Below are 19,862 nucleotides of genomic sequence, written 5' to 3' on the forward strand. Positions count from 1 at the left end.
CCCTTGTCATACACAGAGCAGGGCGGATCAGGGGGTTGGGGCGCCGCACCCTGTCACACTCAGGGCAGGGCTGATGGGGAGGTTATGGCTCTACCCAGTCACACACAGAGCAGGGCCCGTTGGGGGGGGGTGGTTGGGGCGCTGCACCCTGTCACACACAGAACCGCAGGGCGATCAGGGGGTTGGGGAGCTCCCCCTATCAGGCACAGAGCAGGGCGGATAGGGAGATTGTGGCCCTGCCCCCTGTCACACACAGAGCCGCAGGGTGATCAGAGGGTTTGGGCGCTGCCCCGTCACGCTGATCCCAGTGCCAGGAGGCCTCGCGGCTCCGCTGATCCCGGTGCTGGGAGGCATGTTACCCTTTTATTATTTAGGATAGAGGCCTGGTGCATGGGTGGGGGCCAGCTGGTTTTCCCTGAAGGGTGTCCTGGATCAGGGTGGGGGACCCCACTGGGGTGCCTGGCCAGCCTGGGTGAGGGGCTGAGGGCTGTTTTTAGCTGGTCATACCCCCTTCAGGGTGGGCGTCCCCACTGGGGAGCCTGGCCAGTCTGGGTGAGGGGCTGAGGGCTGTTTTCAGGATGGTGGGTGACTGAAGCTCCCAACCACTCCTTTTTTTCTTTTTCTTTTTTATTCTGGGCCAGCTTTAGCTCTGAGGCTTGGCTCCAGCTCTCAGGCCTTGGCTGCTGAAAGCAGGTATTGGTTTGTTTGGGTTCTATAATCAAAACACTGTTTCAACTCCAGCTCTGAGATCCCGGCTGGCTGAAAGCAGGTTTCTGGGATTTGTTTAGATTCTATATTTGTAACAATGTTTCAAACTGCAAGCTCAGAGGCCAGCAGCGGCAGGCAGGGAACGTTGGAGTACTCCGTCACTGAAGCAAGCAAGCCTCATGTTTGCTTGAAGCTGCCTGGCTGCCGGCCGCCATCTTGGCTGGCAGTTAATTTGCATATCGCCCTGATTAGCCAATGGGAAGGGTAGCGGAGGTACCACTAATTACCATGTTTCTCTTTTATTAGATAGGATATCGCCTCACTTATTTTACTTGCTTCTTTTTCCCCTATTTTGTCTCATAGTTTATCTTGTTCCTCTATTCACAAGAAGGCAGGAGAACAGGATGGGGAGAGAAAAGTAATATTTTTAAAACACTAATTAATTTGTGCTTGCTGTACACACATTATCTCTTTTTTTTTTCATAAGAACATGAAATAAAAGTTTTTACCCACTTTTTTTAAGGCTCAGAGACATTAAGTACCTGCACAAGGTAACTCAGCTGGTAGGGAAGGAAGCTAGGATTTGAACCAACATCTCTAGGGTAAAAACCCAGGCTTTTCTTCTACATTGAGCAAAACACATTTCCTATTATCCAGAAAACTCTGAAAGGACACTACATTTTTATTCCTTTTATTTAAATTTCCTATCTTATTCTTTCCACACTGAGGTATTCCAAGGTAAGAATTTAGATCAAGAAGGCACAGCTTAAAGGAAGGCAATGTATCCCATAGCATGGTTCAGACCATGAAGGCACAGAATACATAAGCTTTAGAAGCCTGAAGTCCCCAGTATAGCATTAGGCAGGGGTGGGAAACCATTTTTCTGCCAAGGGCCATTTGGATATTTATAACATCACTCAAGTGCCATACAAAATTATCAATTTAAAAATAAGCCTGCTATATTTGGTCAAACATTTAATTAACTAACCCCTAATGCCTTGCCAGGGCCAGACCAAATGATTTTGCCAGCCTTATAAGGACTGTGAGCTGGACATTCCCCACCCTTGCATTAGACTAAAAGTTTTTTATTTTCATTTATTCTGGTTTTTCATTTTAATAAAACCTGCATGTTGTGCTACATCAACACACCTTTAAAAATGAAAAACTATAGAGAATGTTTACAAATATAACTGGAAACCTAAATGTGACATGAATCCAGGTCTTTCAAAACAACTAACTGCACTTCATTCCCTTAGCACTTCATTCAGAGTTCCACAAAGACATGTAGACATAGAAACAACGTGGCCATCAGCCCAAGAAAATCCCTCCATGACACATTTTTACAGATGTTTGCATAATGTCCTGATGAAAAAACTACTCCTTGAGAAGTCCTCACTCTGAAAAAGAGTTTCACAACTATTTTAAGTAGTTGTGGCAATTGTTATTTTTCTAAACAAAGACTTTCCTTCCAGAATGTAGTGTCTGAGGATGCCTTCTTAGAGATCATAATTCAACAAGGTAATAAATCATGCACTTAGTTTTTCTTCATACAATGTAAAGGTCACTTATTGAAATTTCTGGAATTCCCCTCATTTATTTCTCAGTATCACAAACAAGCTGATATTGAAACACCTTTCATTTGAGAAACAATGAGTAATGCAGTCAAAGACACTATGAGAAGAGATAAAATTCTTTCAGCTCTGACCAAAAGGTTTTTCTGAAACATAGTTGGATTTCAACTTGACTCGTTCTTTTTTATTTTCAATAACATACTTGGATCTTTATCATAATGCAGTCCTTAGATCTAAACTATACGAAAAATGTGACATGGAAAAGGGTTACAATAATGTATAGAACTAGTAAATTCTATAATGTATCCCATCTATATAATAAAAACCTATGCGATCGTTAAGGTGGAATGGCCAGAAAGACCAATCACTATGATGCACACTGACCACCAGGGGCCAGATGCTCAATGCAGGAGCTGCCCCCTGGTGGTCAGTGCGCTCCTACAGGGGAGCGCTGCTCAGCCAGAAGCCGGGCTCAAGGCTGGCGAGTGCAGCCGCAGTGGCGGGAGCCTCTCGCACCTCAGCAGCAGCACTAAGAAGCAGTGAGCTGAGCGGTAAGGAGCAAGCAGGCAGGCAGTAAGGAGCGAGGGATCCTGGATAGTGAGAGGGATCAAGCCTAAGCCCACAGGCGGACATCCCCTGAGACATCCCGAACTGCGAGAGGGAGCAAGCCAGACTGAGGGATGCCCCCCTACCAGTGCATGAATTTTGTACACCAGGCCTCTAGCTCAATGATAAATCCTTCCCAGGTTTGATCTGCCTTAACCATAATTTCACACTATCTCATGTCATACAAAATGAAGTGGCTCATGTCTAAAAGTAGAATGTTGGGTAGTGCATGATTTGAAATGTGCCATGCTTGGGAAAACTTAGCAATACCATGTCATCTTGCAATAGAACATCTTTCTGTGCTGACAGTTGGCTTTTCCAATATGTTCTTGTGACACACTACACTTTGTTTTAAATGAAGGGGAAAAAAAGATTTGGTATTTGTTTAAACTATGTCAGTCAGCCAGTTAACAATGTTCATTGAACTTTCATTGTAATAAGAAATGTGCAAATGGATTTTAAAAGTGAAAGAGCAAACTATATTTGAAATGTTAACATTTACATGATTGTTCTAGATGAAAAAAAATTAAATGTATGAGATGTACTTCAACCAACTGGTTAACCTAACAAAACACTCTGTCAGTGATCATGCTAAGAAGTTACCAGAATGAAAAGATAAGACAATTAGAATACTTTGTGAAATGAACTTTCTCTGAGAAACTCTCACAGTCATAGTCATTTTCTTAGCCTTTACTGGTAAAAACAAAGTTCTGAGAGATAGAATAAGTACAAGCTGATTCTCCTCAATTAGTCTTCATCATCATTTCTCTCAGAAACTAACTTAAGAGACTCCTGCTTCTTCCTCCTCCTCCTCTGTCTCTCCATCCCCACCGAATAAAGAAGATGAAACACCAAAAAACAATAGCAAAGAAGTGAGTCCCTGTGAAGTGACAAATAGTAAGTGCTAGGTGGTGGTAGAAATTTGAGGCAGGAGTGATTAACATGAGCCAGAATGTTCAAGGATGCAAGTAAGGAAAAAGTAGCCCTTGACATAGGTCTTGAAGGAAAGGGAGGCCTTGGAAAAGGGACTCTGGGGCCCAATGGAAATATGCATGCAGTAACAATACTCATGGAAGGACAGTCAGACATATTTCACTGGAGCACAGGTAGAGCAGTGGAATATAGAAGCTAAGAGTATGAAACCCCAAAGAGCCAAGTTAACAATGGATATTTAAAGAATAAAATCTAACATGGAATTGACTTCCATCCTACCTAATCTTCAAGCAAAACAAAACCAAAAATTAAAAGCAGTGGCACATTTAAATAATGAAAATGAGAACGATAATTCGTGTAATAATGTAAAGTATATTAAGCACATTCCTTTTCACACAACCACCCTGTGGAGAAGGCATAGCATGGAGCAGACTAACGAATCTCAAAGGTAAGGAGGTGAGCAGGAAGACACTAACCAAAGAACTTATATGCATAACCCATGGACACAGACAATATTGTGGTGAAGGCCTGGGGTAAGGGGGATGGGAGCAGGGTGGAGGGAGTCAATGGTAGAAAAAAGGGGGGAGATATGTAATTTATTTTTCAACAATAAAGATAAATTTTTAAATGAATTATAAAGCTATATTATGAATCAGGAAACTGAGGTTCAGAGGAGTTAAACTTTAATATGCTCATTTACAGCTCCAGTGCTATCTTGTGATCAGCTTAATGAAAAAAGTTTAATAGTAATTGCTTTTTCGTCTTATCAGAAAAAAATATAAAGGTTATAATGTTGTGCATCTATCAGACATAATAATCTAGACGTGAATATATATTTATATTGAAAATAAATACTGAACAGCCTGAAAGTTAGGAACCATAAAATGTTTCAGTGAAGCACAAGTAAGAATTTGTAAATCAAGTATCTACCGTGGTCCATGGACAGGTCAACCATTTAACTAATCTAATCCACTTTTGCTAATTCTACAGGTAACTCTAACTACAAAAATAAGTTAACATTGAAACCTTGTTGTCTTTCATCAAATATGGGGGATTCTTGGCCCATTATTCAAAGAATTTTAAAAGTCACAGTATTTTCTATTCATTGGATAAACCAAATCACTCACATTGTGTATTGTTAATCTATAGATAGCTACATCCCAATTTATTTTTCACAATTCTTACTTAACTCTTTCTACAAGGAAGAATGTTATACTTGGTTAAAACTCTTATCTTCTGTTACTTATGTTCTCTAAAATAGAAAGATGCTTCTAAAGTCCTTCACTTCTCTTTTTTTCCCTCTAGTTTTTTTTTTTTTATCCTCATCAGAGGATATGTTTTTCATTGATTGTAGGAGAGAGGAAGGGAGAGGGAGAAAGAGAAACATTGATGTGAGAGAGAAACATCAATTGATTGCCCTCAGTATGCACCCTGACTGGGGACTGAACCGAAATTGGGTATGTGCCCTGACGGGAATCTAAACTGCCACCTTTTGTGCACAGGATGATGCTTGTCTAACCAACTGAGCCACACCATCCAGGGCCCTCATTTCTCTTTGATGATTCCACGCACACATTTGGCTTGTCTTTCATTGAACTGCTGCAATTTACTGTATCATACAGTTTATTTGGTCTATAAACTCACAATCTGAGATCATATATATTATATATATCAACCTCTTCTCATTGACCTCCAACACCACCACCCAGTGTATGGGCACACAACACACAATTGATTCATGGAGTCTTAATCACTGTGGCAGCAGAAACATCCAATCACCGTAAGACCCTTAAGAAGTTATTAAATTGCTGGTTTATTTAACAGTAATTCTGATGACTAGCCTATTCAGAATGATGTGTGCCTAAAAGACAAACCAAAGGCTAGTAACTATCAACTGGACACCTAGGACTTAGGACCTGAAAAAGACCATAATACAAATAGGCAGAATTCATAGGCTCGTGTCATATGAAGCTCTACCACTTAGATGCTACTAAGCTTTGGGGAAATTGTTTTTTTCTGTCTTAAGTTTACCAATATGTAAAATAGGGATGACAATAACAACCAAAGCATTAGTGTGAATAAGTGTCCAATCTTATTCTTTATAGACAAATAGACTCAATACTATCAGGTGGAGCCACTGAATGATCGAGAGTACAGCTAAATTTGAAGTTCAAAGCTATTACAATGAATCCTAATACAGTGACTCAGTTATTTTCTATCTTCCTATATGTACATGCATAGAACACTGATTAGGTAGCAGTGTCAGCTTGGTATGATTTAACTACGGCTTTCAGATTGTAAAAAAGAATTACTGCTACCATTTTAACATGGCAGCAGAGAAAAAGGAAGCCCGGTTGTTTTCTGTTCAGTTCAGTTCTAGGGAGTGAAACCAGACCATTGGTGGTGACATGCAGAGAACCAGGAAGCTCTGCTAGTGATTGATAAGGTCATAAGATTCTGCTGAGGCAAATAAACCAATCACACAAGTGAGCTGGGAACAGTGGGAAGCCCTTCCCTTTCTGAAGAAGAGCAAGAGAAGCTTCCTCCCATGGCATGGCCTTTTCATCAAGCTACTCTGCTGAGATGCCCTGTTGAGAGGGAAATAGGGAAGCAGTAAAATCTGCACATACTACCCAACTTGCAAGGAATGGTTCACTGATCTTTCTCTCTTTTTTTAATATATTTTATTGATTTTTTACAGAGAGGAAGGGAGAGAGATAGCCAGAAACATCAATGAGAGAGAAACATCAATCAGCTGCCTCCTGCACATCCCCCACTGGGGAAATGCCCGCAACCCAGGTACATGCCCTCCACTGGAATCGAACCTGGGACCTCTCAGTCCACAGGCCAACCCTCTATCCACTGAGCCAAACCAGTTTTGGCTGATCTTTCTTATCAGTTATCCCAGATGACAACACTCCTTCAAAGCTCCTAATAAAGCATTCCACACAGGTATAAACTTTTCCTTTAAAGAACTTCATAATCGGGTAAGTTCACTCAAAATTCTCTTGGGGGTGGGAGAGCCAGGAGGAAGGAGATGCAAAGCCAAGCTGCAAATGTGCTGAGTAGTGCTTCAAAGAGAACACTTGTCCAGCTCTTTTTACAATTTTTCTTTTGTTTCAAATTCTGACCACCAAGAAGGGCTCTTGAGATGAAGCCATTTTTGGTTGCCAAGGAAATTCCCACAAAGCCTGAAGGATTTCTCTGAGTTGGGAACAGCAGCACCTCCAGCAGAAGCAATAAGAATTCACAGGTGGCCAAGTCTACTGCCTGCACTTTTCACCTCCTTGCCTCAGAACATGGGCAGATCAGGCAGCTCAGCGATCCAGCTGGGCCAGGAGAGTGAACCAGGTGTCAACCTCAAAATTTTAAGCTGAAAAAGCCCCCAGAGCAAGCTGGGAGGCAGATGTTAGGGACTGAGGTTCTTTTCACTTTGAGTTGCTAAGCTTTCAGTGGAGTGAAATAAAGGAGAAACTCAAATCTGACTGGCAAACAGTAGCGGAGGATTTATTCAAGTGTTTAAAATATCTAGGACATAAATTGGTATGGTCTTTGGGAAAGTAATTGGCAATTCACAGTGACCCAGCAACACGGTATAATATACAGATGATGTATTATACAATGGTACACCTGAAACCTATATAATTTTATTAGCCAATGTCACCCCCATAATTTCAATTAAAAAACAAGTTTTAAAAATTTCTCCTCCAGAAAATACTCATGAAGAAATGCAAAAAAAATTACAATAAGAATATTTCTTAAAGGTTTGTTTGTAATAGCAAAGAAATGAAAGTAATCAAATATCTATTAATAGATCATTTAAGTAAAATGATTCATATATACTATATAGCCTTTAAGAAGACGAATATAGATATTCATGACATTCTGTTTGGTTTCTTTTGCAGAAAAATATTATGCTATTTTTATTTTATATAAATAAATATGCAAATATTTATGTGTAGAAAACTACATCAAACTGTTAACAGTGATTATTTTGAAGGTGAGAATCTCACCTTCTATGTTATTCATTTTTGCTTTGTTTGAATTTCTGTAGCAATTTTGTATACTTTTGAATCAGAAAGAGCTAAAGTTTTAAAAAATATCATAGATATTAACATGTTACAATGATTTTCAACCGGTGTGCCGCAAGAATTTTTAAAATATGCATTGCCTGACTATTTAGTCAGGGGCACTAACCTCTTTTCTCTTAGTTTGTCAAAATTAAAAAAAAAAGACAACATATAATAGCCATCCAGTGTGAATGAATCAAAATTATACCTATTTTTTGTCATATCAGCAAAAAATTTTTATATATATATGTTTTTGGTATGCTGCAGAACTTTAGTAATTAGTTTATGTATGCCAGAAAATGAAAAAGGTTGAAAATCATTGCAACAGTAGGTAAAAAACAATTACAGGTCTATATTTATAACTCTTATTATAAAGATTTTTAAACTATGCCCTTAGAATGTTCATCATAAGATATTGCTACTTTCTAGTTGTGTAACAATTTTCTACTTACAAGGGGAGAAAGTTTGTTTTTTTAATGAGTTCTCGGTCAGAGTAGGTAACATATGACCTGAGTGTAGACATCCATCAACGATAAACATTGATGATACATATATACATAACCCATGGACACAGTAATGTGGTGAAGGCCTGGGATGGGGTGGGGGCTGGGTGGAGAAGGGCAAGGCAGGGGCATCTGTAATACTGTCAACAATAAAAAATTAATTAATTTTAAAAAAGATAAATGTTGATGGCATTCTGCTACTCTCTGCATTATACAGGGTGGGGTAAAAGTAGGCTTACAGTGGTTTGTATGAACAATAATACAATAATTAATAAATAATAATGTAAGAATAAACTTTGTGTTTCACATACTCATAACTGAAAACCTACCTTTGCCCCTTCTTGTATTGTATTCTAAGTATAGTCATGGTATAGAAATATGGCAGAATGTTACCTATTGAAAAGAGGGGGAGAAAGTGACATTCCTTTTATTAAAACCTGCCATGCCATTTATTAAATGTTGAGTTGAATGTCCTGCAGTGCTCCTGGTGTTCAATTCTTTCACAGGACTGGTAACAACGTGGTCAGGACCCACCTCAGCTGCTCTGTCCTCCTCCTACACCCCCAATACCCCTTCCTAAACAATGAAGACAAGATGCTTGCCACTGCTCCTCAGAGAGGCCTGTAGTGAAGGTTTCGTGAGTCATGTGTTTTACCCAGATCACACCTGGTATCAGCCAACAGCAACCTCAAGAGAACTGGAGATCCCTAGCCGGTTTGGCTCAATGGGTAGAGTGTTGGCTTGCAGACTGCATGCTCCCAGGTTTGATTCCAGTCAGAGGTATGTACCTCGGTTGCAGGCTCAATCCCCAGCCTTGGTGGGGGCACATGCAGAAGGCAACCAGTCGATGTGTGTCTCTCTCTCTGACTCTCCCCTTCCCTTCCACTTTTCCTGAAAATCAATGGAAAAAATATCCTTGGGTGAGGATTAACAAAACAAACGAACAAAAAAAGAGAACTGGAGGTATAGATGCAATCACTTAAAAGCTCAAGCTCACTACTCTCATTGGCCTATGTCTACCATTAGTGCATTAAAATATTTTATTAATGTCAATTAATAATTTAATCTAATCAATAATACATGGAAAATATCTTAACTAGGAAACTCTTTTTCTTTCTTACAATACTTCCGTGGAACAGAAGGACTTCCTTTGCTTGATCGCAAGGTCTTGACGTCTATGGCAAATGCATTAAGAAACTACCTCTGCACACCTGCCACCTTCCTGCAGCTGCCCTAGAGACTTATGTCCTGACTACACCATTCCTGCCTCATGGCTTTACTCTTGCTTTCTGCTCAGCATAGAAACCTCATCATCTGGTCTTCTCCTCTCTGCCTAGCCACCCCCCACCCCAACACACACACACACACACACACACACACACACACACACACACACACACACACACCGAAACCAGCTTTCCTGTACCTCTGTACGTTATCTTGCTGTGTTTTCAGGATAGCACTTATCATTGTGCAAACGTATCCTATTCATTTGTTTACATGGTTTTGATGTTTATTGTCAGTTTGTCCCCCAAAAGAAGGAAAGCTCCATGAGTCAAAAGATTTATCTGTCTCATTCACCTCTGGAACCCATTCTCGCACAAAACATATTTTTTGAATGAATGGAGAAGTTTAAATCAAAGCAGCATTCAGAAATGGGGTGATTTAGAAGTTCCAATTTATTGCACCATCACAGTTACTTAAAACCATTGTGCTAAAGTTTACAGAAGACTGCTCTTTTTCTAGCTGAAAATGCAAGACAGAACTTAGTTGACTTCAGACAGGCTTATCTGGTTCATTTTCAAGCTGTTTTTAAATAAATGCTAGTCTTCTGATCCAGATAAATGGCTTTCCCGGAAGAATAGCATTATGACAATGGGAAAATTCAACTGTCCCAATTTTAATTGGGACACAGGTTCAAGAACTTGGGTTCTTGAAATCAGTATACTGGTGAGTCTCAAACACTACAAATAACCACTGATTGTCAATTCTTTAAGAATATGGGAGAGAGTATCAGGTGGGAGAGAAGTTATGTAAAGTCAAATTTCTTATAGAAAAGAGAAAAGATGATGACAACCATCAGTTCTGTTGATTACCTAAGCGACAAGCCAATCCCCTTGGAAAGGGACACCAAAGATAATCACTGCAATGCCCACACCAGTTCCCATCGAGGACGCCTGGCGGAGGAAAGCTGTAGCCACTGAACCACAAGGAAGCGCGTTGCAGATATGAAAACTATAGGGACTGGAGGCATCTGACGACTGTAACCGCCTCCTCCTCACAACACGCCTCTGTCCTCACAGAAGTGATTCCTCCTGGTATAGCAGTGTTTCACTGGTCCCCGAACACATGCTAACGACAGGCATCCTAACCTCGGAAAACACGAGCCTTTCTTAGCCACGGCACCTTCTCTGGGGAGTGGCGAGAGACCGCCAGTGCTCAGTGTGAGTTAGAAGGTTTTCTGGCTGAGCCATGAAAAAGAAAAGGAGGTGCTGTTACGTTTTTCCAGCACTGTGAACAAAACAGCTATTAATAAAAAAGAAGTGTCTCTTGCCCTTTGCGATAGCATGGAGGGACCTGGAGAGTATTATGCTAACCAAACAAGGCAGTCAGAGAAAGACAAGTATCACATGATCTCACTTATATGTGGAATTTAATGAACAAAACAAACTGGTGAACAAAATAGATCCAGAGACATGGAAGCATGGAACAGACTACCGAATATGAGTGAAGGTGGGTGGGTAGGTGGGTGGGGAGAGATTAACCAAAGAACTTACATGCATATATGCATAACCCATGGACACAGACAATAGTCTGGTGAAGGCTGGGGTGGTTGTGGGGTGTAGGGTGAAGGGGGTCAATGGGAAAAAAGGAGACATCTGTAATACTTTCAACAATAAATATACATTTTAAAAAATAAAATAGCTATTCATGTTAAAGGAAGCTTTATGTGAACCTTAGGATGGGAATCTTCAAAACGATGAAAAGTTGTCTCAGCTGAATGTAGCTGACTTGCTCCTACATTGCGTATGTGTCAGAAAAGGATTCGGGGTTGTTTAATCACAAAATGTTTCTAATTTTCATTTTAAGGTAGCTGTGGCTTAGCAGTCTCAAATCTCATACATGGCTTAATGGTTTCATCCTCTTACGCTCTGACAAAATATTTACATTCAGCTCTATTTCTGCAAAAGACTAAGACTTCAAAAATAGAAATCAAGACAGCCAAGTATATTTAAAGATAACAGGCAATAGATAGTGCTAAAAATGATTATAATACACTTTAGAAATTAACCTTGGGCCAAATTCCACCGGAAGACCTATGGATAGGATCTCAGAAAAACTAGCTAAGTAATGAGTATCATGGAAGTGATAACCAGACAACAAGTTCCAAGGATCTGAGCCCCAAGTCTCTCCCTGAGAATCTGTGAGGTATTTCTACGACTACTTCATCTGCTGCAATCTGTGGACTGCAATTTCACTTAAGGTTGGTCATGTAATTGTGAAGTGTTATTGCATTATTGATAAACCCAGGAAAAGAAATGTCAAGCCCTTTTAAAGTCACTGTACACTGAGCACAGCACTTCCACCAGAGAGTTAAGGCTAAGCAGTAACATGGTGAGAAGGATTTTCTTATCCTCACAGCTAATTCCAAACCCACATGAAAATGAGAACGAAACCCATTATGTTTGATAAGCACCCACCACACTTGTACATTTTTTTAAATGTATTTTGATTGATTTCAGAGAGGAAGGATGAGGGAGAGAGAGAGAGAAATATCAGTGATGAGAATCATTAATCGGCTGCCTCCTGCATGCCCCCTACTGGGGATCAAGCCAGTAACCCAGGCATGTGCCCTGACTGAGAATTGAACCCTGACTGCCTGGTTCATAGGTCCACACTCAAATCACTGAGCCACACCAGCCAGGCACTTGTATGCTTTTAAAAGAACAGAGAACGAATACAAGGGGAAAGAAAAACTAATCAATATAAGGTAATTGGGGAAGATAATTGGATAATGGAAGAAAAAATTGTCCATAGCAACAAAATAGAAGAGATTATTTATGTTGATTTACAAGTAGATGAGTTCCAGATGTATTTTTTAAATCTACTTCTCCCAGGTGTTTTTCTGCTTAATAAATATAACATCCAAGTTGGAATATTGCTGAAGCATTGAATCACCTAAATTCTGGCTATGGTCTTCTTCTGCCGTTCACTATTTTAAGCTATTTCTCCGCAGGGCAGTGCTACTGAAATCATCAGCATACAGGCTTGGCAGAGCCAGAGAGAAAAAGTACAGTCCACAGATTTGTTTCTTCTGTTTTTCCCAAAACAGAATCTCATAAAAAACATGCCCTCAAATTCTGTCACGATGTAGCTGACAGAATGAGAAATTCGGCTCCTGTTCGTAACTCTGACCGTTAAACCCATTTCTTGTGCTACTGAGAAGTCACATAGCTCCAGGAAGTCGGGAGGCACCATCGCAACTGTTCAAATGGTATCCAGGCAGAACAATCAGTCAATCAGAAACTTTAGTTCCAGTGGGATGAAAGTTTTTGGGGCCAACTTGGAAAAGCCTACAGAACAAGTTTGACTTGACTGCCAAGATCATTTCCAGGACACTGGCTAATTAATTATAAAAGCTTTTTCAAAACAAATTTGAGCCTGGCAACCTTTTTTCCTACCCAAAGAGAGAGGAAAAAAGCAAGTTCAAAATAATAAAAGCCCAGGATTGTTGCGCTGTTGTGTTTTTTTGCCATAGCTTCGTCTTCTTTGCAAGCCCATTTTCTTCTTAGCACCTTTGTATTTGAAGTTACTGAAACAGTGGTAATAGAAACTGGAACTATAGCTTGAATTCCTACTCTACCTTGGGTCATAGACAGGTCATGGGTCGGTCACAAAGCTTCTCTTCAAATCCTTTCGTGGGAAGCAAAGAACAGAGCTTCTTCCTCTTTGGGGGGAAGATAAAGGGCTCACTGCATTAAGTCTGGCTGTTACTAGTATATTAGATAAATGGAGATGGATAGTTGCTCTTTTAAAGATGTCCTCATCAACCTCATTTTCAGGCTTTGAAAACAAAAAGAACTAAACCCCTGAATTTGATCTCCCTGGATTCATCTTACTCTGAATCTTCATACATATAAGATGCTAGTGATAGTCAGCAAAGATTCTGGTTTCAAGGACAACATCACACAGGTTTTATAGCAAAATAAACACCCGGGAACATAATGTCCAGCCTATTTCTTCTAATACAAAATCTTGTGCAGGACACCTCTGAAACCATTGGATTTCTTCTGCACATGCCCATATATGAAGAGACCCAAGAAGGTAAGAAATTTCTCTCAGCATTTATCAGCTGCTTATTGACAAATTCCTGGCCAAAAAAGAACTGTCACGAATAAAAGAAGCCTTCCTCAAAGAGTATGTCAACCAGATATTCCTAACTCTGCCTCATCTAGAATCAAGACCCCTGGCAAACCTCATAATTAGTGTTTCTTGAGACCTTACATAGAGGCTGGCATAGCATAATTGTATAATCAAATATTAGTTAAAGGAATGAATGAAGGTACCACAATTCTTATCAATCACCATCTCATACCTGGATCACAATCATGTAGCTAATCTACTACTGTTCCTCTCAGTTTCCCCACAGAATCAGAAATAGATTTAGGGCTTCTCCACTTTTATTGCCATACAGTATGAACAATCAAAATCAAGAGCCAGAACAAGTTGATGCTATTGAATTAATATCTGATATACTTGTAAAAAGAAAAAAATCACATATAACATGTAAAAACTGTGGATCTATGTTGGTTCCCCATAGTTCTATTTTTTTTTTCTGTTCAACTTAATAGCCCTTGAAAATCTATAATGTAAACCATGGCTATTGAGCCCCTGACACCCATATTTTATTTAACCAAGTACTTTTCTAGGGAGCATTCCTTAAGCGGTCTTTTCTAAGACTCCCTGTTGCTTCTTTAGTGAAAATCACCATTTAGGACAATGTATTTAATCTTTTTAAGCCTAAATTTCCTCATTTGCACCAACCACAGGTTATGGGCATGCATAAATTCTTAGCTTAGGGCCTGGCCAATAATAAATGCTCAATAAATATTAACTATTATTTTAAAAACTAGAGGCCTGGTGCACAAATTTGTGCACACTGAAAAGAAATTAATTAGAAAAAATATTTTAGAGGCCGGGTAGGGACCGTGGAAGGTTGGCTCCAGGGCGTGTCTGGCCCGTCTCACCCAGTCCTGATCAGCTGGACCCTAGCAGCAAGCTAACCTACCAGTCGAAGCATCTACCCCCTGGTGGTCAGTGCCCATCATAGCCACTGGTTGAGTGGTCTACCAAATGGTCAGACACTTAGCATGTTAGGCTTTTATATATATAGATGTTGTTTGATAAATACTGAATGGAACCAAGATGTGTGAAATAGTGTTGAGGGAAATTCTCAATAAGTCCTAGTGGACTGAGTTTTCCCTTTTCTGCTGCTGTATTCCATATTTAATGATCTTCTCCCCATCATTTCAAGAGGCAGGAAAGGGAGGGGAGGAGGGCTATCCACATTAGCATTTCAAGGGGGAGTAGAACTAGGAGTCAAGAATTAATCTCAATGTAAAGAGGGAGGAAATTAGGCCTGGCCAAAGGAAAACATCCCTCTTCTAGGGAACAAAAATAAATTAAGATGAGAAAGATAACATCAGATTTCAGAGCATCTTAAAAGTCATACAGGCAATTCTGAACTTAACTTTATAGGAAGCCATTACAAGCTTTTAATCCAAGGGAGATGGCAGGGCAATATTTTACAAAGTGTTAAATTGTGAGAAAATGGAGACAAGGAATTAGCTCCAAAGGCTTTTCTAGCAACACAGTCTAAGGTGATAATGGCCCTGTTAGGGGGCTATTGGTGAGAAGAAGGAAGAATCCAAATGTTATTTCATGAGAAAGAACATGAATTTCATCTTCCCTGTACTTTTTACAAATGTTGTTAAAGAGAAGCATCCTCATAAAGAAAAAATGTACAATTCAGATTTATTTATTCAGGTAAAAATTTCACCCACTCAGTCCACACAACTGGTTTTGGTTTTTATTGCACAATGCAAAATTGTATATGCTCACCATTTTCTATTATCCCCAGATATTCTCCCAACTGGAAAATGGTCCAGTTTCTACCATATTTTTAAAAAAGAAAGAAAATTGAGACTCAAACCCTAATTGCTCTACATTTCAAATAGTCTACCTACTATGTATTTTAACAGACAAATCTTCAGCTAACAAAACTACATTACCTTTGCCAAAAATATACCCAAGAGTGAACAATTGCCAGAATTTTAGTTCTTTCTTTACCAATGCACTTTTTCATAAAGTTTTTCATTTAATCCTCACAATAACCCTGAGGTAGGGATTATTATTACTATTTTAAAGCTAATACAACTATAGTTACAATAAATTGCCCAAGAGACTACATCTATTAAAGGCTGAAGTCAAGACTCTAATTCTTGGGTTCTGAACTCCAAATCCTTTCACATACAACCTCCCCTTCCCTCAGAAAAAGTACAAAAACCTCATCTACACATATTGGTTCTTTTCAGTCAGGGAACTATCATTTCTAATCTTTACCTAGCATCATCTAGATATGCATTTAGTCTTACATTTCAAAGGAGCAAGAATTCTTTGCTTACCTGGTCCTTCTCAGGTTTATCAGAAATGTCATTCAGACTGGCAGAAGTCAGATTCCTATGGGTCAGGGCTGGGCTACCTGGAGAAACAAAAGCAAATCCTAATTAAAGAGTTCTTCTCAAAAGCACAGAGACCCTGGCTGTATATTTCATCAACACTAGTAGATGATGATGGACATGGTGATGATGTTTTAGCTATGATAAAGGTTGGAGCGCAGACACGGTTAAATGGAAAGTATGAAAAATCTCCCATAACTTGTTAAAATCTGACTGCCAGTCTCTATTTTAAGGTAAGTTACACTTTGAAAGAAACAACAAAAACAATAGGCATAAAAACAAATGTACTCCTGGTTTGGTCTGGTTTTTGTCACGGCCCTTTCACACATGTCCTAACCTACCAGGTGTCCTTTCCTTTTCCTCTCCCCTGCACAGCCAGGCTTTCTCCTATCAGCAGAGCTGGTCCCAGATTCAGGCCTACTGTCCTCTCTCCCAGGCCCCTGCAGTCCTTTCTAGGACATCCCTCATTCCAATCAACACAAAAAGCTATCTGTGTCCCTTTCTCTAGCTAACATTTTAATCAAAACATCTCTCCTGCCCTAAATGGTTTGGCTCAGTGGATAGAGTGTTAGCTTGCAGACTGAAGGGTCCCAGGTTCGATTCCAGTCAAGGGCACATGCCTGGGTTGTGGGCTCAATCCCTAGTAGGGGGCGTGCAGCAGGCAGCCAACCAATGATTCTCTCTCATCATTGATGTTTCTATTTCTCTCTCCCACTCCCTTCTTCTCTGAAATCAATAAAAATATATTTTTTAAAAAAGAATTATTTCTCCTTAGTAGGCATCTGATCCAGAATCCCCATTCTTTGCCTCAAAATAGTGTTATCACAGGCTCCCCTTAGTTCCTGCATTCCCATTTGCCAAACTAAAATAAGTGCGTCCCTTCTTCCCCCTTAACATGCCAAGCTCCATATTCAAGTCAAAGGATGGTTCCATCAGGAATGCTTCAGGGGGACCAAGCTCTCGGGCAACATAGCTGCTGTAGGTAATATCCACTGGCAATCCAGTCAGTGATTTCAGACACTGCTATACAGCCACAGAGAGGAAGGATGCCTGGAAGAGTGAGAGACCATTTTCAAGTAGCCCGTGTTAATAATACTGAACTTGCATTCTGCAGTTGGCCTGAAACCTCTAGGCTTACTAAGCAAAAGAGGAACTTTTCAAAGCCAGGGTGCTTGACCCACCCCTGCAGGGTGCTGAGTAATGCATTCACCCTTAATCCTCAATAGTCTGACTCAGGCTGGTCTTCACACCAAGAGGACAAGGGTTGGGGAGAAAAGTGCAGCAGAAGTTCCAACACAGCTTCACATTTGCTTCCAAAAAATTATTTATTACAGACTTTAATTCCTTCCGGTCAAAACTTCAACACAGAATTTTACCAAATGTTGCAAGCTACTCCTAATAATTTAATGTGTATATGCCAGCAGCTCTTTAAATTATGTAATTGTCTTTAACTACTAGATCAGGAAAATCACAATTTTCTGGGGCTGACAGACAGGATGCTTTCCGCTCCGTTGCATTTCATTGAGTAAGCATGTCCTAGGTCTCTGGGAGCCTTTACCTGGTGGGTTATTTTATTCTAGGAAAATTTGAGCACAGAGCATTTTTCAAAGGAAAGAGCTGAAAAAATGCTTTACGGGCAATATCAAAAGAACTTCTTTGAAGGCCACATTTTCTTCTCTGAACTGCATGCACACCACTGGATACAAGCAATACCAGGTACAAACACGAATGCCCCAAGATAATGTTGGGTTTGAAACGCACGGGTAAGGAGTAGATATAATTTTGCACTTTATGTTTAAAAACAAAACCAGTTATTTAAAGTAAAGAAATCTAAACTCTATACTCCTACGTCAATGAAGCCTTAGAAATACTAATTATAAGTTAAAAGTAGCTTAGGTAAGCGATTAGATAAGACTAATTTCTAATTATAAAGCAATCGTATTAAGTGGAAGTACTGAAATAAATTTAAAGCAGTCTTTCATTAAGTAATTTAAATTTCCTGGGCAATATCCTAAACTCACTCACTGATTTGCTTTGGAAATACTGCAAAGGTACATTTCAACCCCAGAACTGCCCTAACTGCTGCAAAATCTGAATACATAGAAGCCAAATGAATAAGGTCTTTATTATGATGGTAATCTGAATTGATGTCACCACTTTTCCAAGAAACCTCATATACTGTCTCATCATTTCTCATTTCTGAAAGACAGCTATCTATATTTCTGTTATATGGGGAAAGAAGAGGCACAGGTCCAAGGAAGAGGAAGGAACCAGATGGGGAAAAGAAGGCCAGTGTTAAGAAATAATCAACTCTATTGTCCCTCCTACCCTTAACTTTTCTCATTAATAAAAGTACTATTTGAAAGTAAAATCAGGAACATTCCCTAATGTTTAACTTTATAATACACTAGAAGAATCCAAAGTCAACACTTTTAGGTAAACCGTAAGCAAGATGATCAGCATTCTTCAATCTTTTCCCACCTCCCTCCCTAACAAACTCCTCACCCCTACACCCTCACACCTTGAACCAGAGACAAATGCTTCCCAATTCCCAACCTGTGGCTCCAGGCCAACAGCATCAGCACCACATGAGAACTTGTTAGAAATGCAAACTCCTGGGACTCACCCCAAATCTATATCAAAACTCTGGGTCTGGGGCTTAGCAGTGTGGGCACTAACAAACCTTGGAAGTGATTCTGAAACATGCTAAAGTTTGAGAATTACTGCTCGAAATAAACCAGTTATCTTAACCGAAGGGTGTCTCAGTCAGAATCAGAGTTGAAAGGGGTTGATATAAGCTGACGTAGCCAGAGTGGCCGTTCTGATAACCTTGCTCTCCCCCAAACTACTGCTTCAAACTGTCATATCTCACGCAAATCAGTAAATTAGCATCCTTGCCACATCTACAGACAAAAAATGATCAGACCTGGCTTTTCCTCTAAATCATCACCTACGCTATCAAGTAAATAACTAACTTTGTTTTGGAAGCTCACTGTTTAATTAGCCTTTTCCAGAAACATACCACCCAATTCAAAAAGGCAAGGACAAGAGCCAAAAGAGATGACAAACCAAATTATATCTGGGAATCAGAAATCTGAGTGTGGCATTTTAGCAAACCCAAAAGCTGTTACACAACAGGTCCCTAACAACGTTCTATTGTGGATATTTTGCACCTGACATTCAATAAGACGCATTGTCAGAACAAACCAGTGCTTTCTATTTAGAGTTCTATCTTATATATCGCTTCTCGGCCTTTTGGCTAAGATCAAGTGTAGAGTTCTATCTTATAATGTAAACTCATGATACTGCAGTCCTGAGTGAGTGGAGGTAGCAGAGGAAAATGTCTCCTTGTACCAGGAAGGTGTGTTACAAGGATACCTGAAGCATGCTACCACTTGTGCAGGTGGTAATTCTTTACTCGGAGCTACCACCAGCAGGCACCTCCAATCTGAAATCCAGGGCACACTTAAAACTGTTCTTGGTCCAAAGGAATTTTGGTTTTTTAAGTGTTGGATTTTAAAAAGACGAAAAAGAAGGACCAGCCTTCTTGTGCATTAATTATAATGAATTCGCATATCCCTGATTTCTTGCCATAAGAAAAAGAAAGCTTTGGAGAATCACATTTTCAAGCGGTTTCACACAATCAAAAACAATTTCATTTTCAAAGTACCCACTTGGCAGGTACATACTGTCTTCTATAAAAACTAATTGCATTCTGTACTAAGTTTGAAA

At 39.8% G+C, this 19,862-nt stretch overlaps 1 protein-coding gene across 5 annotated transcripts in view; it reads right to left on the bottom strand.

Moving 5' to 3' along the window:
- Positions 1-19,862, bottom strand: part of SLC4A4 (solute carrier family 4 member 4) — a 340,638-nt gene that overhangs the window by 121,189 nt on the left and 199,587 nt on the right. For all 5 annotated transcript variants that reach the window (XM_059669116.1, XM_059669125.1, XM_059669135.1 and 2 more), the window contains one exon: positions 16,077-16,153. In XM_059669116.1, coding sequence (XP_059525099.1) covers positions 16,077-16,153 — 77 coding nt within the window. The remainder of the gene's footprint in view (positions 1-16,076; positions 16,154-19,862) is intronic.

Source organism: Myotis daubentonii, chromosome 1 (assembly GCF_963259705.1).
Source record: "Myotis daubentonii chromosome 1, mMyoDau2.1, whole genome shotgun sequence".
NCBI classification, from domain to species: domain Eukaryota; kingdom Metazoa; phylum Chordata; class Mammalia; order Chiroptera; family Vespertilionidae; genus Myotis; species Myotis daubentonii.